The sequence below is a fragment of the Manis pentadactyla genome, chromosome X, assembly GCF_030020395.1.
Source record: "Manis pentadactyla isolate mManPen7 chromosome X, mManPen7.hap1, whole genome shotgun sequence".
Taxonomy (NCBI): Eukaryota; Metazoa; Chordata; class Mammalia; order Pholidota; family Manidae; genus Manis; species Manis pentadactyla.
The window spans coordinates 26,889,919-26,915,986 of NC_080038.1; the positions used below are offsets into that span (position 1 = coordinate 26,889,919).

Below are 26,068 nucleotides of genomic sequence, written 5' to 3' on the forward strand. Positions count from 1 at the left end.
GGTGGTTCAGAAAAAAAATGCAATTGCCAAATAGGATTATTAAGTCTGTATGTATAACATACTTACAGATAATCATATGCCACTAATCTTTAATTGGCATTAGTTTATATTAACAATTCACAAGACTCATAAAGTCTCATACATTTGGTAGCGATTAACAGGAAAAATACCTTTTTCTAATAAAAGTAGATGGATTCATTTATAAGTGAGAGATGACACATTTCTGAAAAATATTTTTATTAACCTATTGATGAAACATATATTTTTAGCCTCATTTCTACCCAGAGAAATAAACTTTAGAAAAATATTCCTGCAAATGTGCTAGAACCAGTTTTATAATCTGCTGATCCTTCACATCGCAAATGACATTAGTTGTGCCAATTTGAAATGCAGCACTATGGAGATAAGCTTTGTATTGTTAGATATATACATGTTTGTTTTGCACATCAAGGGTAGAAAGAAAGAAAGGATCAGCAATATGTTGCCCAAAAAGGAAACATTCATCAAGATTCTTACCTGCCAGTGGAGGATTATATTCCAAATCAAACCAAGAGTCAGTTTATGATTTCCGTCTACTATGTCAGAGCTTCCAATATTCACTAAATCAACCTGTTAAAGATAAAGGGAAAGCATTTGAAGGAAAGGGACAAGATGTCTATTTGGAAAGAAAACAAAAGTGAAGGTAATTGCATTTAGCTATTTTCAGAACCTAAGCAGCAAGCATTAAAACTTTTTAAAAATAATCTGAAAATGAAACAGAATGCATTTGTAAATGCACTTTCTGTAACAAGTGCCCCCAAACACATTTAGAAAGAGATAGAAAATGAATGTACTGCTTTTGGTATATAAATAGATTACTACAAATTAAGGAGGCCAATTAGAGCATTTCCAAATAAAATGTTTAACAATGATAACTCATAAAGGATGCCTAAAATTAAGAGATGCCTCCTAATACATAATTGAAATTTAAAAAGAAAAGAAATTTCATCAGACCTTTGATCTAACTCAGAGAAGTGCTATTATAATTGGGGGTGACTGCATTTGACTAAAATGCCCTAGCTTTAGAAACACATATTAGAACTATAATAAATAATGGTGCTATGGTCAGCAACAATCTTTTCTCTATCCAAGACTAGGCTTGGGAATCAAAATCTGGCAGGTAAATCCTGTCTTCTGTTCTTCATGCTCCTGACCTCTTTAGGTGGAGTCAGGTGAAACATAAGCATCAGACAAGTGAGCACATGAAAAGATGTTCAACACTATTAGCCATTAGGCAAATGTAAATTATAGCCACAATGAGTTAGCACTACACACTTATGGTAATGACTAAAAATGAAAAATAGTGACATCAAATGCTGATGAGGATATGCTTTGCTAATGGAAATGTAACAAATACAGCCACTCTAGAAAGCATTTTGGCAGTTTCTTAGAAGACTAAATATGTGTTTACCATACAACCCAGCAATTGAACCCTTGGACATTTATCCCAACACAATGAAAACTTATGTTTATACAAAACCCTATACATAAGTGTTCATACCAGCTTTATTCATAACAGCTCAAAACTGGGAACAGCTCAGATACCTTTAAAGGGTGAGTGGTTAAACAAACGGTGGTACAACCATACATGGAATCCTACTTTGAAAAGAAAAAGAACAAAATTGATACACACAACAATCTGGATGAACCTCACGGGAGTTATGCTGAGTGAAAAAACAGCCAATCTAAAAGGGTTAAGTACGGTATGATTCTATTTATTACAACAGTTTTGAAAAGACAAAATTAAGAAATAGTGAACAGAGTAACAGTTACCACAGGTTAAAGACCAGAGTTGATGGACAGAGTAAGTGGATGTGGTTATAAAAGAACAGCACGAGGCATCTTTGTGGTGATGTTCTGATGTGCATCTTGAATCTGATGGTGGATACACAAATGTCCACGTATGCTGATATACAGAACTAAAAACAAACGTGTGTGCACACACATGCATACACACAAAAACAAATACAAGTAAAACTGGGGAAATATAAATACTATTGCATCAGTGTTGATGTCTGTGGTGATATCACAGTAGTTTCACAGTATGTTACCATTGGGGGAAAGAGAGGTTAAAGGCACAGAGGTTAAAGGATCTCTCTGTATATTGCTTCCAACTACATGTGAATTTACAATTATCTCAAAATAAAAGGTTAACTAAAAAATGAGCAGCTTGAGATACTTTAAAAGGAGAACATATCACAAGAAAGCAACTAAGCAACTTCAGATTAAGGGTCTATGCAGGGGGTGAAACTGTCAGAGCAGGGGTTGAGAGTTGAGAAGTAATGCAGTTTTTTTCCCCTATTTACTATATTTGGCTCAATGATACCTTTGGTTGGATTTTGTTTTGGCTGTGTCCAGGATCCTGCCATTTCATCTTGACCTGAGGACAGTGACCTGAGAGAGTTCCCCATTCACCCTCCTACCTAGATATCTTCACTAAATAGCCAAGACTCATTTTGGTGAAACCTTTCTCTCTCAGGCTCTAAGCCCTCACTGGACTAGATTTTTACTCTGATCTGCCTTTCCTACTTGTTCTTCCTCCAGTGAGATGGGTTCACCATTCTCTCACTCAGTGCTAAAATATATTCCTTATCATTCATCTTAATTTTTAATTGTATTAATTATAACCTGAAAATTGAAGCTATCTGGGAAAGCCAGGTAAAAACAATAAAAAGGCTCCCCTTCAGTCTAATTGTCAAATCTCTTCCGATTACTTCCCACATAAATTTTTTTGCAGATTCAATGAATAATCAAATACCAAAATCTACTTTTGTATCCCAATTATATAAAAATTATGAATGAGGTGGCTTAAAACAAATATGGTACGTGGTACAGAAAAAAATGTAGAATGATTTGAATAAGGATAAAAGATCGAGACACAACTCTTCAGTTTAATTCCACCCATAATTTATAGTAGATGATATTATTGAGCTATGCAATAGATTAGACATGAGGATGGTAGGTATCTTGGATTTTACAGAGAAGTCAGGCTGAAGTAGCATGTAAATGGACATTTCAGTAGGCTCTGTTGAGGAGCAGATAAACGGAAGTCCTAAAAGCTGGTTAACATGAAAGACTGACTTTCTTGGGCATAGGAAAATCAAGGTGATATTGCCATTGTAACATACTACATGTCTACTTATTTGTGCACTGCAGATGCTTTTCGCTGGATGGCTAAATTTCAGGAGTATGCCATGCAAATTCTAATTCAGTATGCTACAGTTAATTTGAATATTTCAAATTACTGGGCATTCACATAAATTTGTCCTACATGGGCAGATGATAATTTGCTATAATGTTTTCATTTTAATTACACAATGTAGAATACAAGAAGTCTCTAAAATTTGTTAGGGAAGGAAAAATAGAGATCCCAGGGGAGATGAATAACTCAAGAACAAGAAAAGTACCATGATGTACATTTCATCTGGGTGTTCCTCATGTGATGGTGGAAGGAAAAGTTCCTCCATATGGAAAAGCTACTATAAATTCATCAATTGATTCACTGAGTCATTCATTCAATAAATATATTTTGGCTGCCCATCGGGCACTGCTGTGTTTAGAGCTCAAAAGGGAAAAATGTTCCTGCTTTCTAGAACTTAATTGTAGAGAGAGTAATAATCAGACCATACATTGTTGAAAATTCAATTATTTAAATGAAAAAAATATGATTTTTAGGAAATTGATTTATCCTCGTGGAGTCATTGCTGGCAGTTGTGTTTGGGCTTGCCATTGGGATCATCCTGTGGAGACTAACAGCAACCGACAGGCACTTAGATACCAGCAGCCCCTCTCCACTCCTGTAAGCTTTCTCACTGTGTGTGTAGGGAGCTGGTTCCTCCATTTCCTCATCCTCATAAAAACCCTCTTAAGATCCAACCTATTACATTCAGGTACTGTGCCCAGCTCTGCATAAAGAAGAGTGAAGTAGAACTCATCATGTCAAAAAGGTCATGAGTTAATAGTAGGCCACATAATAAAAACTAATTAAAGTTAGGTAGGATCCAGAAGTTCCACTTCTAGGTATTTACCCCAGAGAATTGAAAACAGGGACTCATACAGATATTTGTATAGCTGTATTCACAGCAGCATTTTTCACAAGAGCCACACGGTGGAAACAACCCAAATGTCTCTGATAAATGGATAAACAAAATGTATGCACAAACAATGGAATTTTTTCAGCTTCAGAAAAGGAATTTTGACAACATGCTATAATATGAACTTTGAAAACGTTATGCTAAGTGAAATTAGTCAGACACAAAATGATATATATTATTCCACTTGCATCAAGCACCTAGAATAGTCAGATTTATAGAGAAGGAAAGTGGAATAGAAGTCATTTGGGTCTGGGGAGAGGAGCATGGGGAGTTATTGATTAATGGGTAAGAGTTTCAGTTTGAAATGATGGAAAACTTCTGGAGATGGACAGTGGCGATGGTTGTATACTAATGGAAATGTACTTAATGCCACTGATTTGTACATCACTGAAGTGTAAGTGTAACCACTGAAGTGGTTAATTTACATAGTAAATTTTATGTGTATTTTATCAAGATTAAAATGAATAGTAAAAAGAAACCACTGGAACAAACACACACACACACACACATATGCACACAAGTCACAGACAATATCTAAAGGAATGTGCATGTATGTATTCCACTACAAATTATTTCTTTGTAACACCGGAAAAAATTAGGTAGGCAACTGTGTCTCATCAAGCTCCGTAAAGAAAAAAAAAAATACTGTGCTAGGGTAAGCAAAAGAAAGAGGAGACATTCAGTATTGATCGAATCTGTGAAAAAGGATTACAAAGAGTGGAAGAAAGTGGCAGGTGGGGAATACATGTCAAGAGCTCACATGACGCAAGATACAAAACAAGGATCAAGGATATTTCCTGATTGGGAATTAGAAGTGCCGACCTCAGGGACAATGTGGCATGGGATGAAGTTGTTAAACAGTCTGAGGCAGGATTATGAAAAGTCTTTAAGTAAAAGGAACTGAGGGGTGAAGTGGGGGTAAGGGCATTATAAAGTAGAGAGACAAGAGTACCAGAAAAGTTGAACAGATCTTGGCTAACTCTTATAGGCCCTGAAAAAAAGATCAATTATAGATGTCTCATAAACTAATACAAGGAAGCTTAAATTTCTGTCAGGGACAAAATCTTTCACAATTTTGAATCTTAAGGAATGTGCATTTTAAGATAACATACTGTATCTTTAATTACAACTTTCCAAGTGAAGCAGTAATAACCACATGGCTATTTCCTTTGTCAACCTTCAATAAACAATAAGAGCATAGTATTAAATTTCAGTTTTATAGCTATAGTAGCTAGTTACAATAATGCAATCCAACTCTTGTCACTTTCTGTTGATTTGAAACTATACTTTGTTAGTTTGCTTTTTTTGCCAGCATTCCTCACTATATTATCAGATCTAATGGGGCAGGGACCACTTCTGACTGATTGGTGATCCTTGCCCTAGAACACAATGACTAAATAGCATAATTGAAAAGTGGTGTGTCACTCATATTCTCTACCGTGTGTACCTTAGAGAGTTACTCTTACCGCACTGCAATTAGTACCCATCATCATTCCTTCCTAAAGGTCCAAACCTTATCAAGTCATATAGCTATAAGGTATTTTGTCATTCTGAAGTTGCATTGTAAGAAACACAACCGTAACTGTTTTTTCAGTGGTAAACTACATGCTAATCTTTGTGCTGTTTTCTAAGTATGTGTGTATATTTAATCTCATTTTCATTCTTTTCAGAAATATTTTATGTCTTTATGCATATGGCCATATATATTTTTTTACATAAATGCATGTGTGAGATACATACATACATGGCCTCTCTCCTACCTTTCTTGAGGCAAATTTTCTTTTCCATTTTGCTTGCTCCATTTTCTTTCCCTGACTTCTTTCCTAATCTGAGCTAAAAAAAAAAAAGCTCTGTTCATATTTTCTTCCCTGTTCATATGATCATTTTATGTGTTAATGTGCATGTGTGATATCATGTAGACACAAATCTGTGGGGTTATATTTTCAGAAATGGCATATTATTCAAAATCTATTGAATATTGCTTTTATCAAACTAATCCCTTTCATTCATTCATTTTAATAGCTGTATAATACTACTTCATGGTTTAGATGTATCACAGAATATTTGCTAGTCCCCTATGAGTAGACACTTTGTTTCTAGTGTTGTGATACTTGTTTTGTTTTGCCACATTATTCAGTCCTGGAATGGACATCTTGCATATACATCCTCAGATACAGATGCTTCCATTGCTATAATAGCAATTCCCAGGAATGTATTTACTAGATCAAAGGGCATAGCAGACATATTTTTAATTTTAGTAGGTGTTTCTTTATGAAAAGGACTTAGCATTTAATGTTTCAACCAGCAATATAGAAGAGTAGGCTCTTCCATTACCAGCAATAGGAGTTTCTGCTTTTTCATTTTGCCTGTCTGATAAGTAAAAAGATATTGCATTTTTAACTTATTTCCATGATTCCTACTGCGTTTGGACTATCTTTTTGTATGGCTGACCATTACAATTTCATCTGTGAATTGTATGTTAATATGCTTTGTTCATTTTTCTATAAGGTAGTTTTCTTTCTTAATTTTAAGAGTTCTTTGCAAGGAACAGCTAACATTTTTTGAGTACTTATGACATGTGAGATACACTTACAATCAATTTCATATATAGTTCAACATAATGTAACTGTTGCATTTATATTTAAAACCGAGAGTGTTTTATACAGTTATTATTTAATTTTTGTTTACTGACTATTGTTACTAAGGGTATTCTGACATCACAAAAAGAATTGTAGTGTTTTATCTTTTTATGTGCTTTGGAATACCTTAAAATATAGAAATTACTTATTCTTTAAGTGTTAGTTTAAATTCATATGTGAAGAATCCTGCCACATTTTTCAATGGTAGATCTCTAATAACTTACCAATGTTTTCTGAAGTAATTAGTCCAGTTGCATTTTGTTATTCTTGTGTCAATTTTAGTAATTTGCACTGTGCCAGGAAATCATCCATGCCATGGAGTTTTAAAAATTAACTTTAAATAATTGCTTGTCCTATTCTCTCAGTTTCTTCTGTATCTGTGGTTACACATCTTTTCTCATTACTAATCTTGTCTATTTTTCATTCTTATTTTCTCTGGATAGGATTAGAAGAGGTTTACCTCTTTTGTTGATCTATTCAAAGAGCTGGCTTTTGAATGCATTCAATCTAGTTTTTTTTTAGTTTTCAATTTTGAATTCACTTTTAAATACTGTTTTTCTTTTTATAATCTCTTAAGATATATACTTTGTTTCTACCTTTAAAAAATATTAAAGGCTATAATATTCTCTCTGAATATAGCTTTCACTGTACCCTTATCATCATCAGAGTAAAAGTTTGAAACAGTTATAAGTTTACTTTACATAGAGGGAAACAAAGCACCAAAGATACATAAAATTTCCACAAGGTCAGATTTAAAACCACTGTGGATATGAGAGAGAATTCCTTAATCTACTCTAGGGAATTCTTCATGAATCGCCTTATTAGGCAATCTCTAAATTAGGAAATATTGCACACCAACATGGAGACAAAGAATACTATTTGTTTTGGTTTTGTGTTGTCTCTAGCTGTACATATCTTCTTCAAATTTCCAAGGACTATAAGAAATACCAATAATTAATAATCACTAAAACTCTAGAAGAGGGGATATTTTGATACACCTGAAAAGTAGTGTTCAAGGTCTTTATATTACTGTTGAATGCCACATGTCAACAGTCTAGCCCACTTTGACTCTAAATTTTCATATGATTGGTATTGGATTAATGCCATATTTCTTATCATGTAGCTATGAATGATATTTTCTTTAAATCATTATTGACTACTCTTAAATAATCACACTGCCTAATAAAACTCTTAAATAATCATTTCTCTTTTTTGTTTTACATACATTTTCTAATGTGTTCTGGAATTGTATCTTTCAGGGATTCTCAATTTAATTTATAAATGACTGGAAAGGGAAAACGAAAATTAAACTATGTTAAAATCTGTGTTAAATAAATAATTATTCTTTCTGGTAATCAAAATAAATAAAACATTTATATGACTTAGATGTTAATATACAGACCCACTGTGTGTGTGTGTGTTGTGTGTGCATGCGTGTGTGTGTGTATCAGTGTGTGACGAACACTAGATAGCAGGAAGTTCAATACTGAGGCCACTAAGGACGCCCAAATTTCTGTTTTCCTTTTCTGCAGAATGAAAGCATCTGATACCAAATGAATAGGTGTGAAAATTGATATTGTATGTGAAAATTAAGTAGCATGCATTGAATTTTTGCAGACACAAGTTTACCTACACATGAAGATTGGCTGTAGAAGTTCCTGGAAACAGGCCTAGGACTTTCCTCATTAAGTAACATTGTATTCTGGCTCCAAGTTCTGTCATGCTATCTGTGGAAGATGCTTTATTCAAATGTAATTTTGGAGTACAGAAAATTCTCACCATTTGCTTTGACATAATGGAACCTTATTATGGTTCCAGCAGAATACTTTCTTTCCCAAGCAGAATATTTAAATGTGAACATGTAGGAAAACATCCATTGAGTCAAGATGAGCAAGCTGCAAAAAATGCACATAGGAATCCGAAAGAATGAGCTTTTGGAATGTGATCATCTATTGTTATCCATTATGTAGGTGTGAGAACACAAATTGGAGGGAATTCTTTTTCTGTCACCACACTACCACTTTGACTAAAACATAGGATTTTATACAAAAATATATATTTAGTCATTCTAAAATTAATATACAAGTATTTCAGAGAGCACTGTTACTTCCTGGTGCTCTACCACCTAAATGAATTTGCTAACCACTGGGAATGAAGAGCAGTTCTCTTCCGTTGTTCATTCAAGAGCAATGTTTGTTTTAGACCAGGTTTTGTTTTATGCCAGATTCCTTCAGGGCATGAATGCAGTCTAGCATTGTCAATAATATTTTCTATAAGCTAAATTTATATATCCTGTGGCAGTTATAGTAAAAGGATTTATATGCATTATATTGATATATTTAAGACTTAAGAATACTTAAGAAAACCTGAAGATTTAAAGCCAACCCTCACTGTGATGGTTTAATGAAAAGAGATTACTGATCTGGACAAATTTTTATTATTTTTAATTATCTTTACAGAAAGAAGAATAGCAGAATAAGTTCATGGCACACGAAATTGGTACAAACTTTAGAATGAGGAATATTTGATATAAAATTAATAACAATAACCAGGTCACATAATAAAAATGGAAGCTCTTAGGGCAAAGGAGAAGGAAGGAGAGAAGAAAAATAATAATGAAAGCAAGGGAGTGATATTCTTATATTATCTCTGACAAACTCCTGAGGAATGAAGCTCCAGCAAAATTTTTCATGCTTTTTAAATTTTTGGTGGTGACAAGAAAATGGATAAACTTTTCCAGTTTTACTTGTAAATTATTTAAGTATTTGCAATTCTATCTTGGATGTTGTAGAACGTTGTATCTGTATTCATCACAGGAACCATCATCTTTCCAATAAATGATATCTGCCATTTCTTGGCTTTTTAGACAGCCACTGAGAAGGACATTTCACAGCTACAGGCACTAATGAAAACACATCCTGTTATCATTCAGCCAACTAAAATTAGGTTAGAGCTAGGGGCTTCCTCACATTGGTTTCAAAGAATGTGGTTCTTCAGGATCATTTCAGATTTCAAGATTTATCCTAAGAAGGAGTCACTTTTATTCCTTAATATGCAGAATACAATCTGAGCATTTTTTTAATTAGGGAAGGAGTAAGAGGTAAAGTTAAGGCATCTTTTCACTCATCAGTCTCAGTATGTGAGTTTAAATAACCAAAAAGTGCTGCAAATTAAATCTTACAAAATAACTCCAAATAGAATGATGAGATTAAGAGAGGAACCATGAAATACCATCTTTAAAAGTCAACCACTGGAATTTATTATATAAAGAGCCCTCCTCAGACGTCATACAGATATGTCTACCTTCTATTTATTTGGGTCTTTCATACCCATAGATTTCTTTCCCAGAAATTGTTTATAATTGAGAATTTCCTTCCATACTCTAGACAAATAGGATTTCCTTTTTAATGTGTTAAGTACCTTTTATAAAAATCTGCCATCATGTAGTCAAGCTACAAAGTGTTCTCCATATTCACGAAAAATTCAAGTATTTATATAATCCTTTCAAATATAATGTGTATAAAAGATCAAAAATGCAGGAAAAGCAAAGTTGTTTCATTGCCCTGCAGCATGTGTTTAAGATTTATATAAAATTTTAAGACCTATGGGCATAAACCATACCTATTTTTTTCCACTGAGAGATGCATGTATTGAATTGTTTATTATTAGATGATGAACAGTTCAATATATATAGCCTGAAGGGTAGGTTGTGTTGGCCATTGTGGACTTGGCTTTCCAATGACAGGTTTTCTTTATTCCGTCTCATATCTCCATATTCCAAACATTCTTTTTTATTTTACACATATATAGAAATTCACACTGGAAAATACCTTTTAAAAAGCACATTTTTTACCCAGAACACATCATAAGAATTAGTTCCAGGCACAGTACTCACTGTGAAGATACTATACCCACCCTCAATGACTAACCTTTATATATTTAGTCACTCATTAAATATTTTTGACCACCTGCCCTGTGCTACGTATTAAGTGTTGAAGACAGAGATAGACTAAAAAACACACTTTTTTCAAATTGCTTAAAGACTTGTGAAATTAGTTAACATTTCTATTTTGGATATTTATGATCATAATCAAATATTGCAAGAGAATTCTTCTTAATGGAACTGTGTTTTTACCTGCGTATATACACTTTGGCAAAGGTTTGAAGCAGTTAATTTTTAAAATCCCAGAATGTTAAGAAAATACAAGTATTAAAGGGGTCAGAGGACATTAAACAAATAGAGATATATCAAAATTGAAGTTTCAATGCAGACACTTTCACTGAACATAAAATGCCAAACTATGCTTTTTGGCAAAGTAGCTCTTATAACTAAGCCAAAATTCTTATATGGAGTATCATATAACTGGAGGGCATCATTTCGGAAAATGGATGCTACACTCTGTAATAATTTCACAACATGGAATAAGATAAAATATGTATAGACATTCAATATAACTTAACTTGAATTTTTATAAAATACTATGTATCTTATAATGTCTCACATAATTCCACTTGAATGATGACCAGTACCCCATATAGCCACAGCTTTCTAATGTTGAGCCCTGTGTACTGACTGCAAGAAAAAAACTGGCAATAGAAATACCAAAAAAGTTTAAGTTACATGACTAACATCTATTGCAACAAGAAAACTTTCTCCAAAGATCTCCATGTGTACAAATCACAAGTAAATGGCTCCTTCAATTTTAAGCTTAATATTCAAGAAAAAATATTCCTTTCCCTGGATGCAGAAATGCCCTGGGGGGAGGATAATCAACTCACCTTACGAAATGATTTTAAATGAGAACTAGTTTCATTTTGAGAGTAATAATTTCACATTGCCTCTGAATATAAATTTCAAGATTACAAGATATGCTTGTACATATTTTTATATTCTGTAGAAGAATATTTTGAAGTAAGTACAACCATTTCTATTAGTACATTTCACAGATGACAAAGTGGAGCCGAAGTCATGGAATCATCTGGCAAAGATCCCAGAGTTGGTGAGTGACAGGGTTAAAAGAGTATACTTCTTCTGGATCCTGGGAATGAATATATATAAGGTGCAGACAGACTAAAGTCCTATTGTGTGGACTGAAAATTTAGTGTAAGAAATAATACTTGTCTAACATAAACTAATGTAAAAATGTGAAATTTATATCTGAATACTGGCTTTTACAAGCAATAAATGGAAGCAGTTTATAGTCAGTCAAAGATATTATGTTCTGACATATTCCAAAATATATATTATATAGCTATTTAAGTTTCAGAATACTTAAAGAACACATAAAATAGTAGGTTTAAAGAACACTTTAGAATCCTCTTTAAGATCATATACCAAGAAGAAGGAATACTACAGCATTTTTCAGATCAGTGACATTTGATAACCATTCAGTCTAATTGGGTGACAATTTTCAGTGATGTGATTGAGTGAATATTTGAATATATGATATTTGAATTTTCACCCTAGGCATTTAAATAATCACTTCAGATTACTGTTTTAATAACATAGAAAAATGATCTTATTTGTTTTGTGCTACCTCACATTGTACATATGAAGTTAAAGTTACTTGTTAAAAACTTGCCGCTTTGTCATATGACAAACAGCTAATGAGAGTGGTGTACTAAACATAATTGTGCGATCTATAACTATATCAGCTACTATTAAATCATATTAAATCAGTAAAGTCCTGCTATACTGTATACCTAGGATGTATTTGAACAGTACATTTTTGTAAAAATCTTTAAAGTAATGATGGAGTGCACTCTATGACTTTAAAAAGGCTTTGAGATTCAGAAAATATAAACATGGAAATCTTGGAATGAAAGAAGAAGAAACAAATTGGGATCAGCTAATTAATGGAAGAGAGGCATCATAATGCATCCGAAAGGCAGTTTAAAAGATCACAGAGTGTTAAATCACCCTGATTTAGAAGAAAGAACTTCTAAGTGCAGTGATACCTTTATTATAATATTTGCTGAGAACAAACTCATTTGTAATAAAGTTGGTTGTGGTTTAAAAAGGCAAACAAAAGAAGAGTACTAATCCTATGAAACGGGCTGACTACCAAGTGATTAGGCATACTTACACACCAGCTCAGTATAAAATGTATCCACAGCTTCCATTTCTTTGTGATGTGCAGAAGGCAGAGAGAGAAACTCACAGGTAATATGGAAATGTGTCTCATATTGTCATTCTGGCATTCCTTTGCTCTTCTCCACTCTTGTTTGTTAGTAGTCTCCTTCACCAGACATTCTGATTTCAGTTCTACAACTCTTTAACCCCAACTTTTCTCAAGTGAGAGGAAATACTTAATGGGTCATTTAACCTTGTTTATTGGTAGATTGTTTTCTTTAGATATAACTAAGTTCCAGTCAATGAGTTTCCTCTACCAGAGATTTGATTTTTAATAATTTTATATGGAATTGAATAATGATAGATTTTTTTTCCCACTGGTAAGGAATTTAGCTATTAAAAATTTGACAGGGTGATTTAACACTCTGTGATCTTTTAAACTGCCTTTCAGTGCATTATGATGCCTGTCTTCCATTAATTAGCTGATCCCAATTTGTTTCTTCTTCTTTCATTCCAAGATTTCCATGTTTGCATTTTCTGAATCTCAAAGCCTTTTTGAAGTCATAGAGTGCACTCCATCATTACTTTAAAGATTTTTACAAAAATGTAGTGTTCAAATACATCCTAGGTATACAGTATAGCAGGACTTTACTGATTTAATATGAGCAAAGGAATGCCAGAATGACAATATGAAACACATTTCCATATTACCTGTGAGTTTCTCTCTCTACCTTGCGCACATCACAAAGAAATGGAAGCTGTGGATACGTTTTTATACTGAGCTGGTGTGTAAGCATGCCTAATCACTTGGTAGAGTCAGCCCGTTTCATAGGATTAGTACTCTCGTTTGCTTTTTTAAACCACAACCAACTTTATTACAAATGAGTTTGTTCTCAGCAAACATTATAATAAAGGTATCACTGCACTTAGAAGTTCTTTCTTCCCAATAAATGGTTTCTGAAAATAAATTACTGATAGCAGGGATAACCTCATACTAAAACAGGCACCACAGAGAATGCAAATCAGAACATAGATGTAGTGTCTGCACTCTGCTGAGCTAAGTTGTTAGTCGCATAGGGATGAGGATAACAAGGTAGAAGTCAGGACAGAGAAAGGAAAGGAACTGAGGTATGGGGTCAAATTTGAGTTGCTACTTTAGAACTAGGGGATGTGCTGAAACGTGTCATTCATACCAGAGGAATTGGCCAAAGTGGCAAAGACCCAAAGGAGGAAAAGACAAAATGAACTTTACCTAAGAAGATCTTCAAACTACCCCGAAGTATACTTTCAAAAGCTTCTAATACCCCTTCAACAATGGAGAGGGCTCATTTTTTCCCAGTAATTTTAAAAATTAGGTTTGTCAGTAGCTTTGTAGAATTGGGAGGCCCCTTGTGATTTTCTATGAACAATTACCAGTTTCTTAAAAGTTTGGACTCAGAAACTTTTGTGAAAGGTTTTTGTTTTGTTTTGTTTGTTTTATGTTTTCTGAAGTTCTCTTACTTATTGATGAAGGTATTCTATATTCCATTGTGTTAATTCTTGTAATATATTATTTTAAATAGAACATAATCCAGCATAATTGATATTTTTAAAATCAACATATAGTTCTGTGTAGATTCCATTTCTTATACTTATGTTTAATATCTTCTTTCTGAACAGCAGCAGACTCACAGAATCCAAGAATGGACTAGTGGTTACCAAAGGGAAAGGGACTGGAGAGAATGGGTGGGAAGGGAGGGCTAACGGGGGGAAAGGGGCATTACGATTAGCACACATAATGTAAGGCACGGGGAGGGCAGTACAACACAGAGAAGACAAGTAGTGATTCTATAGCATCTTACTTCGCTGATGGACAGTGACTGTAATGGGGTATGTGGTGGGGACTTGATAATGGGGGAGTCTAGTAACCATAATGTTGCTCATGTAATTGTACATTAATGATACCAAAATAAAAATATATATCTTCTTTCTGTGTTTAAATTGCATACACTTGCTTTTCTCTGTTTTTCTTGATTAAATTTGGGAGATATTAGTCTATTTTATTATTTTGTTACAAAGAATTAGATCTTAAATTTATCTTGTGTTTCTTCTTCCTAACTCATTTATTTCATTTATCTTTTATAGCCTACTTTCCTTAGAGCATTTTTTTCTTTTTGTAACATTTTTGGCTGAAAGTTTGAATGAATTTATTTTCTTTTGTTTATTTTTGTGTGTGTGTGTGAATATAAAATCAAGGGAAAAATTGAAACTTTGGGTAGAACTGTGGCCATTTCTCAAGGAATGCTTTTTCCCACACAAATGTGGTTTTGTACTCTCGATTTCTAATGCAACACATTTTAAATTGATCAAATTAAAATTGTAAAAGCATCATTAATTTCTAATGTTAGATTATCAAAGAGTATGCACTTTAAAAGTCATTCTTTTTATGTATTTAATGGCATTTTTGCTGCATCTTAATATATCCATTTTTTATTTGTATTTATGGTAGGAACATTTAAAAAATATTTATCTTCTATACCCTTAGTAAGTCTGTGCAGCAGGGCAGAAATTAGAAATAACTCTTTGTCTGTTTTCCTTGTCTGGCTCTGGTGTTCCCCAGAAGCATGGAGAGGAATGTGATATTAGCTGGTTCCAAAATTACCCAGAAACCACCTCCAGTCCTTGTCTGCAAAGGAAGGAAGTAGTGTGATCTGAAAAGTGAATGGCGTCCTGGTATACCCAGCAAGGCTGGACCCTGGCCAGCGTTAGGGTTGTCAGTGTGGAGATACGTCAAGTTCCCATCTAGGCATACCTGGAATGCTGGTTACACTCTACTTGCACCACCTTCCAGGCTCTCCTCCCTTTCTTTGTATGAGATGACCCATCTAGTCTAACATAGCTAGTTTTAAACTAGCAACTAAATTTGACACCGTACCTTTTAAATCTATAGTTTATGTTACTCATATTCTCAATTTCTTTTTGCCATTAAATGTGTTGTAATCAGACAACGGTGAAGTAAAGGCTCCGAATAAAAATATATTTCCATCAACTTTCTTTGTGGTTTTAGTAGTATTTTTATTATGCACAAAGTTGGATTATGTTTTAAATATTGATTATCTTTCTTGCATAAAAATGGTACTCAAATACTTTTCTTATAAGTTTACTTGGTTATTAATTTCTCCATCTTGGATTTTTAAAAGAACTTGTTTTATTACCCATTTAATTTATAATAGCTCTTTTTTTTTTAGTCACTGTCATCTCATTCAGGACTAAGTTCAAACTCTCACCATGGTTTTCCATGTGTTCCTCTTCCAAGACCCACCCTGATAATTCTCTGATCCCCTTCTCTACTATGTTTTGTCCACACTTAGTCCTATCCAACTACTGTCTCCTATTTCCAGATGTTTCTTCTCAAGATCTTTTTATCCCTCTGCCTAGACCATCTTCCAATAGATGATCTCATGGCTTACTCCCTCATTTTTTTCCCTTCTCCACCCATATGACAACTTAACCAAGAGGTCTTCCTATACCTCCTGGCCTGTTTATCTCTTCTTTCACTTAGCTATCACTACATGCATTATATGTTTAATGTCCCCTGGTTTGTGACTGTAAAATCTGTGACTTAAAGGGTTGTGCTTATTCGGATCACTGACTGCAGTGATCCTACCACATATAATATAAGCAGACGTGCAGTAGATAATAACTAATGTGATAAATGTAGATATATTATGATTCCGTTTAAGGTATGATTATTCAAAAATTTCCAATCAATGCCTCCTGTAGTTCATTCTAATTTTAGAAATTGTGATTTTTAAAAGGATATTTTATGTAGTCCTATTATTTTATTTAATACTGTGATTTATTTATGTCCTGCCCTAGGCTCATTTATTCATCTGATACAGAATACCTAAACCCATCTTTAGGAATCAAGTCTTGCCGTTGAACATTTTCTTTGATTTAATTGTGTTTACTCTTACAGTTATAATCCAAAACTAATAGACATGTCCCTGAAATATTTTCTATTTGTTTTGTACTTTATTTTATTATAAAATAATGGAGAAGTATAAAATGATAAAATATTTACCTTTAAACATTTATATTCTCTCTGTCTTTTAGCCTCAGACTAATTCAGGTAAAGGTTATTTCACTCTGGGTTTTGGTTTCCATTTGGAAATGCATTACTTGAGATTCTGTCCTGCAATACACAAACCTCAGTTTAATGCCATTCCTCACTAACACCCTGACTCAAATGGGAGACCTGCAGAAATCTTCTCTTGAAAGACTCCTTCACAAACCGAAACCCTCATTTTGGAGTCTTTGCCTGCTAGCAGTGGAAGGTTCTCAAGGTGTTCTATTTTTGGTAAGAAACATGACCTTTTGAGAAAAGATCCATACATTGCACAAATCATATTCTAAGTTTTATATTCACTTATTCCATATCAGTAAACAATTTCATGAGAAAATACAGGGTCTATGGGCAGATTGATTAATAGGCCATTGTTAGTATTTGGGAGGTTGTAAGGTCAGGTTTTATTTTACTTTCAGAGGTTCCTTTTTTTAACTTAAAAAAATTGAAGTATGATATACATACAGAAAGGTGTACTTGAGGGTAGAGCTTAATAAATTTTCTCAAAGCAAACGCACCTGTGTAACAACCACAGGTCAACTCACAGAATATTTTCAACACTTCAGAAGATTCACTTATGAATTTTATTGGTTCACTCCTACAATGTAATGATTCTTCTCACTTTTAAACTCGTGGAACCATTTTGCCTGTTTTAAAATTTAATTAGAAGGAATCATAGTAGGTATACTTTTGTGTCTCACTTTTTTTGCTCAAATGTCTTTCAGGAGATTGATGTATCTTGTGCATTGTGTGTAACTATTATTTGTTCATTTTCATTCCTTTATAAAACCCTATTGTAAATATACAACAGTCATTTCTAGCTTTGTTATTACAAAGCTGCTATTCTGAACATTTTATAGATACAATGATACAGATAAAGATGCAGACATAGAAATGTATTTGTTAGTTATATGTCTAAGAATGAAATGGTTGGATTATAGAAATTATGCATTTTCACCCTTAGTATATAAAGCCAAACTATTTTCAATAGTTGTCTGAATTAAATATCCACTAGTTAGTGGTAAGAGTTCAAGTTATTTCAAATCCTCACCCTCGGCACTAATGTCTTTCTAATTTCAGCAATTTTTGTGACTTCATATTGGTATCTCATTGCAGTTTTAATTTAAATTTCCATAATTTTTGCTGAGGTTGAACCTTTTTTTACATTATTCTTGAACTTTTGAACATCCTCTTTCATGAAGTTTCTATGCAAGTGGTTTTGCACATTTTTTCTATAGGATCTTTTTTCTCATTCTGTCAAACCTAAAATTAAAAAAAAATAAACTAGAGGGGAAGATCACAGGATAAAGCTGGAATACTCAATAATGTAAAAGTATCAATTCTTTCCAAACTAACCTATAGATTTAATTCAGTGTTGATGATATTCTAAACAGAATTGACATGGACATTAAAAAACATGATTGTAAAGTGATTGTAGAAATACAAAAGGTCAATATAACCAAGAAAATACTGGACAAGTAGTAAGTGGGAGAACCTAACCCACCAGATACCAGCATGTATTATAAAATTGCAGTAATCCACATGGCACAATATTTGTGCATATAGAGACAAATAGAACAGTAGAAGTGAAGTCCAGAAATAGTACCACATATGTATTAACAAATTTTATGACATATTTAGAATTAGTGGGCAAGCAACCTCCTTTTTAATAAATGCTGTTGTCAGTCAGACTCCAAATGAAAGAAAAAAAAAGAAAACTGACTCTTAACCAACACTTACTACAGCAAATTCAAATAATCAATTCCAGGTAAAATAGAGATCCAAATTCAAATGGTAAAACACAAAGTTTACACAGATAGCAACAAAATATATCATAATGGCTTTGTGCAAGCAAATATTCCTTAAATAGGATACATTATAAAATGAACATTTATAAAAATGAACTACATCAAAATGAAGAACTCTTTATCAAAAGACATTACTAAGTAAAAATGCCTTCCACAAAGACAGAAAATATATTTTGTAATATATACAAGAGAGGACTCATATCTAGAACATAGAAACAACTCATTACTTTAACAACTTCAAGTTAATTTTTCTCATTTTGAATCATCCCTTTGGTTTCACATTTAAGAAATATTTCGTTATCCCAAAGTCACAGAGATTTTCTTTTATGATTTCTCTGTTTTACCACCAGATTTTCTTCTGGGCTTATGCTGATAACTGTGAAACACACACACACACACACACACACACAAATTCATAATCAATAGCCAACATGTGAAAAACAAAACTCTTACAAATCAATCAATGGCTACATTAATCCACTATTTTAGAGGAGACTCAATAACCTATTTTTTAATGTGATATTCTCTTAGAAAAGATCAACTGCATCAAATAGACTGAATCTAATACCTCTTTGAAATTTCTGCTGTTTTCCTTGCTTTTATATTTTGTAACAGAATATGGGCAACTGATATCTAAATAGACATTTCCTTTTGTAAATCCCCAATATCTTTAAACAATTTTCTTAATTTACGTGATTTTATCTTCCAAAACTTTCTGTTGGACTATTAACAAGGTGAACATTGCACAAACTATCTTGTTCTGCCTGCAGAAAATGTGATAATATAGAGTTAGTCACTCCAGAAAATAATAAAAAATAAGTGTTTTGTCAAGTAATTTTCATAGGTTAAATATGACAATAACCTTAAATTCATAAAATCAAACAAATGCTACACAGCCTTTACTTCCTTTCTGTACCAGATCAGCTGAGCAACATTTGGGGGAATGCACATCATTACTAATTTTTCACTGATTATGGTTCTTTTAAGAGTATGTGATCAATTTATTTGAATTTATCCTTGAGAGATGTAATGTAATTAGAAAGCTACTAAAAGTGCCTAGTAAATGTATTGGGTGATTAGAAAAATTGTGGGAAGCTAATAGGAAAAGACAACTCCCTCCAAGGTTATGATACAGGATAAGAGTCTCAAAGTCACTCTGAGGAGATGAGAACTCCTTTAATCTACACAATTGTTTAGGTAAGATTGTTGAGTTTTTCTAATACTGCACATATATTTTCATCTAGTTAAAGTAAGTCAAACATTGGGGGGGATAAAACAAATTTGCAGCTTTTACCGTGAATTCAAATAGTGATTTTTCTGTATAACTTTCATATTTAAATGTGGTGTCTAATAAGTGTTGGCTTACTTCAAACACCATCATGTTTGAACACACCTTTACATGTATAAAATAATATTCAGCCTAGTAAAAACTATCTGTTGCACAGAATACTGCTATAAGGAATTGAGGTCACCACAGGACTTAATTTGTCCACCACCTATACCTGCATCAAGGAAAACCTGAAAACAACACAGAGTGGCTTATCAGGTCTGGGTCGTTCCTTCCTCATCTACTGTGGCTGCAGGCATTTACATACTGAACGACATGAGCCACAACCAGATACACCTGAGCTAGAACATGTGCTCTTATAATTACTGTTTTGATTTATAAGAGAATGTGAGGTGCTCTCTCTGCATTTAGGGCCAAAGCCCTCACTCAAATATTAAGCATGCTGTCTCATAGTATCCAAAATCTGTCCAAATCTCCACTTACATTATTTTTCTGCAAGACCTGCAGTGCCTTGTTGACATTGTTTAGGGCGTGAACTCTTGTGGATCCTTTTTCTTTTGGCTGGAAACAAAATGAAACAATGTTTACTGCACAGCAGACAAACAATCTACTAGAAATGAAACAATTTATACCTTTCATTTGTAAATTTGACTATTTTAAATGAATACAGGCTGTGAAGCATTAAAGCAATGAATTTACATGCTCTGGGCTAATTGCTCTCATCATAGAGTTTGCGTAGCATGAACTGACCACTCCTCAAGAAAAATGACAGCTTTTTTTTTTCACCAAAGCTATTTTGGTTATGATCTCTCCTTCATTCTACAGCCCAACTGGGGATTACTGCAGGATCTCCAAGAGAAACATCAGTATGCATAGGGACACATGCTAGTGAGATAGATAAGTGAGTTAACTTCCACACTGTTTAGGGAGGTTTAGAAGAGATTTGAGCCTAGCAACATTATACAATGCCAGATAGGGTTAAAGGAAACTGTATCTGTCAATACCTTAATTGCCTTAGTCACTGAAGTTCAAAACCTCAATCATCTTTGCTCCTCTGACCTTCACTCTCAATCCCCAAAGTCATATCTTATCCTGTAATTTTTAATCTAATATTTGCATATTGTATTACAATATACTGATTAACTTACTTATTTTAAGTTGTGGAGTTGGAGAAATTCTACCATTATGTGTCCTGCCATACTTCCTCCTTAAATTAGATCTAGTCTCTTGGTAAATTTTCAGGTGCATAATAAAGTGGTCCCTGATCTATGATGGTTCAACCTATGATATTTTGACTTTATGATGATGTGAAAGTGACGTGCATTCAGTAGAAACCATACTTCGAATTTCAAATTTGCATCTTTTCCCAGGGCTGTGATATGTGATAGGTCCTCTCCCCTAACACTGGGCGGTGGCAGCGAGCTGCAGCACCCATTAAACACCCAGTCACAAGGGCTGACAACCAATACACTGACAGGACTCCTGCAGCCATCCTGTTTTTCACTTTCAGTACAGTATTCAATCAATGATATGAAATATTCAACACTTTATTCTAAAATAGACCTTGTGTAATGACTTTGCCAATTTTACGGTAATAGCAGTGTTCTGAGCATGTACGGCAGGCTAGGCTAAGCTATGATGTTTGGTAGGCGAGGTGTATTAAATGCATTTTCAACTAAGATATTTCAACTTCCAGTGTGTTTATTGGAATGTAACCCCATCATAAGTCAAGGAAAATCTGTATTGTTAACTATTGACACAATATTATCCAGCAGTTCTCTGGAACTTATTCATGTGGCATAACTGAAACTTTGACTGTTGAATGGCAACTCCCCATTTCCCATATCTTATGTTAAGCATTCTATCACAATAAAAAATATAAGTTAACTTAAAAGGCATTGTGGACAAAAACCTTATAAAAAGATATCCAATAACAAAGATGCCAACTAATAAAAGTGAATAATAAATAATAATTTTCATAAATGATACACTGAAAATGTTCGCCTTCTTGCTCTGCATATGATAGAATATGTCAAAATAAAAATAATATTGCAAGATTGTTTTATTGAATAGATCCTGCATTGCTAGTTAAGTCAGTAATTAGTAAATCAGTATATTTTATTAGATCTCATAAAACTATGCTGAGTATGTTTCTGGTCCAAAATTCTCCTCAAGTTAAATTGAACTTCCTTATAAATAAGTCACATACCAGTTTTTGCCCTGTAAGGCCTTCGAGAAGGTCTAGGAGGCGTCGCCCATCCTGCAGGTCACTGAAGAGGTTCTCTATGTGCTGCTTGCCAAACTGAAATAGGAAATATACCCAGTTAAACAAAGCACAGTTCCAGTGATCCATCACCATGATTATGTCTTTTAAAATGTAAAGCTACGTTTAAAAATATTTGACGTATCTAATTCTTAAATCTGCCAACGGCAATGGATGAAAAGAGAACCTGCAGGTAAAAAATGAAAAACAAAAACAATAGATCATCATTAGGTCAAATCTATTTAAACTGTTTTTTAATAAGAATAGTTGGATATCTGTAGCCTAGTTTGTCTAATTAACTTTGAATGCTGATTCTATGAAGGATGATAAAAAGGTTTAAATTATCAGGCAGTTGAGGGTGGAGGGAGAAGTAAACGCACAAGAAACAAACAATTTGGCCTGAATATGTGCATAAAAAGTAACCATTTTGCATACTTGGAAATATAACACATAGTCACAGAGGGCTCACCATCCTTGATACATAGAACACGCTTTATCTGAATATACATTGTACATGCTACCTCAAAATGACCCATTCTCTTATTGCAAAGCTCAGTTTTTAGAAAGATCTGATTTACATGGAGGCGAAATAGGGCTGTAAAAGTTTTTCATCTATTTTTCTCAGTATTTACTTGAGAATTGTACTGAAGAAAAATAATCGCCACTAATAACATCTAGTATCTCATGAGAAAAACTCCACTAAATGAGTGGCTCTTAAAATCTGTGACATTTCTGTGAGGTTAGCATTAACATACTCATTTTATAGGTGAGACAAAGAGGTTGAGTATGTGTCTCTTGTTCACAAAACTAGAAGGTGATAAGGCCAAGATTTTGGCCTTGATCTGTCCAGCTTTTGGGGGCTGCTTCTTTCTATTTATCTTGCTGCTTCCTTGGCCTACTCCTCTTTCCATTTGATTACCTTCAAATATTTTATTTCTTCTGTTATGCCCCCGAGTATTTTCTTTTTCTGGTTTAAAGCCTACAATCCATTTATATGAAATCATTCACAACTCTTTCATCACCCAAGTTCTCTAGAAAGCTCTAATTTATCAGTGGCAGATGTTTATTGAGCACCAAGAAAGCTGTGCTTGGTGCTGGAGCATACACTAGTAAATAAGACAGACATGACCCCAGTCCTTGTGGAACTTTGAGTCCAGGAGGAATAAACAAATATTCCTAAAAGATAATGCTACACAGAAGCAGAAAAAGGACGTAGGAACATATAACTGTGGGATCAGAAAAACTTTCCCCAAAATGTCAGGTGATGGGTCTAACATCAGCTTCCAGGGGATTGGGCTGTTCCCATCCACTTTTTTGATCACACATAAACTTGGCATTTCCCACAGGTCAAGAAAATCAAGAAGAGCCTTGGTTCCTAGGCAAAAGATATCCCTGAAGCTGCCAAGATTGAACACGCAGGACTCAGGATCTCCCTACAGCCATGTAGCCATGTCAATGACAGCCCCCTCAATGCCTAAGTATCTCACTTAAAGAAAACACTGACCTCTCTAAAAAGTCTACCTGTCCATCTATGCACAGCTTTGGGAATCAAGGCACATATGTGCTCTAACAAAGTTAAAAATTCCATTTGCTCAAAAATTTGTTTTGAAATTCTACTCAAAAAGTTCAGTTTAAAAATTTCAGAAGAAAAGGAAAACAACACAAAATATTAACATGCTGGTATTTTTTAAAAGCATCTTACTTATTTGTTATGTGCACAACACATAATGTACAAGAAAATCTTAATAGCACAACTTTTATGAAGTTTTAAGGAAAGCTTTCTATAAGTAAAGAAAATGAATACATAGTTTATAATAACTCTGTCAAGAATCTCAAATATAACCTGAGATCACTTGGCATTTTGGGGGTTAAAAGTTTTTATTTTCAAATTGATGGAAGGTCTAAGATGCCTTAAAAACCACAGATTTTAAGAGCCACTCATTTAGTGGAGTTTTTCTCATGAGATGCTAGATGTTATTAGTGGATATTATTTTTCTTCAGTACAATTCCCTATGGTCTGGGGATGTTCTTCAGGAGCAAAATCTTACAGGTGAATTTGAGAAGGACATGGCTTCTAAATTTATTGATGAAAAGGATGCTGCACCCTGAAATGTGTCAAGTATGGAAGAAAATAAAATAGCGTACCTAGAAAATAGATGATAGATAGACAGGTAACACAGTAACACAGTCTGTCAAACCAAGAAGGATGTGGGTGGCAACATGTTCATCTAAGAAGAGCAAGAACAGGGAAGAGGCAAGTCTTGAGGCACAGAATAAAACACAAACCCCAAGGACATAGGCATCACCTGGCATCCAAGACACAAGGACTAGAAAGCTTATGTTTTTGGGCAAGGAGTCTAGACAAAGGTCGACAGAATAAAACACAAACCCCAAGGACATAGGCATCACCTGGCATCCAAGACACAAGGACTAGAAAGCTTATGTTTTTGGGCAAGGAGTCTAGACAAAGGTCGACAAGGCACACAAGATCTTGCTTTGATCCAAACTTACACATGAAGACCAGCGTATTTTATAATTCTCCCTTTTTAACTGGAATCAAACAAAATAGAGAAGAAGGATTATAGGCTAATCAGAGGCCTCCAGGCACATCTAGCAAGGACACCTAAAAAGCACTGAGGTGGTAGAGGAAAAGACAGTTCCCAGCATATGTAACTCTCAAAATTTACACACTCAGTGATATATGAAAGTGTCATATTTGAAGTTCAATTTCAATTTTTTACATCCACAACATTCTCTAGTAGAGTGCTTCTCAGAACATTCCACCACAACATCCTTCCAGCAGATGAGACTGAATGAATTTACCCCAGAGTCTGGCACTATAAATCACACAGTGACTACAGGTTCAACATTTCTAAGAAAACCTGCATTTTATTTTAAGAATTCATGAAGATTTTGCCTTCCTTTCTTAATGCATATTTGTTTTAATTTAAAAATAATTTCAGGCACTTTTGAGTGAAATTTCCCCTCCTGTGGTTTTACTAAAATGATGCTCAATGAAATGAACAATACTTAGTCTGTAACTTTTTGGATCTTCAAGTGCTCAGTCTTATTCCCCCAGTAGTATGAATACCCCAGGAAGAGCAACACATTGCATTTCTCTTGGGTGGTTTTCATTTCTCTCCTATATTCAAATCCTCATTCCATAGCATTATAGATATGATACAGCACACAATTCAGAGGCAGAAATAGCTGACTTTTGAACCGAAGCCTCCTGTTTACCAGTTGTGCCATCTTGGGTAAGTGACTTTGCCTTTCTAAGGCACAATTTACTCTTTGGCAAATGGAAATTGAAAGAATACCACTTTGGAGTACTACTCTGAGGTTTCAATGAAACAGTATAGGTGTGCTGAACAGACTTGGAAAAGAGTAGGCTCTCAATAAATATAGGATGATTTTTCTATTTTATTCTATTATTCCTTGACTTCTCTTTTTTGGCCAAATTCTAGATATAAATACAATTATGGAACATTATTGAATTTACTAGAAAGTGCAGAGCTCACATAAAGTATATCCTGTTTTCTCCTACTTGGGCACCCCTGTAGGAGTGAAAGAAAGGGAGGGAAAATATCAATCCATGTTCAAGTACTGACACAGGGAAATGTGGATGGCACAAGCGAAACACTCAGAGGCTTCAAGCCATTTCTCTTTTTTCTTGTTCTTTGAATTACTTTTAATTAAATCTTTTCCTCCCTTTTCATCTTCTACATCTACCATGTCTTTTGGTTGTGTGTTATATCT

General features: G+C 34.0%; 1 protein-coding gene across 1 annotated transcript in view; it reads right to left on the reverse strand.

Moving 5' to 3' along the window:
- Nucleotides 1–26,068, reverse strand: part of DMD (dystrophin) — a 2,193,636-nt gene that overhangs the window by 1,771,377 nt on the left and 396,191 nt on the right. The window contains exons 3-5 of the mRNA XM_036917975.2: nucleotides 22,256–22,348; nucleotides 20,530–20,607; nucleotides 517–609 (exon numbers count right to left, since the gene is read on the reverse strand). Coding sequence (XP_036773870.2) covers nucleotides 517–609; nucleotides 20,530–20,607; nucleotides 22,256–22,348 — 264 coding nt within the window. The remainder of the gene's footprint in view (nucleotides 1–516; nucleotides 610–20,529; nucleotides 20,608–22,255; nucleotides 22,349–26,068) is intronic.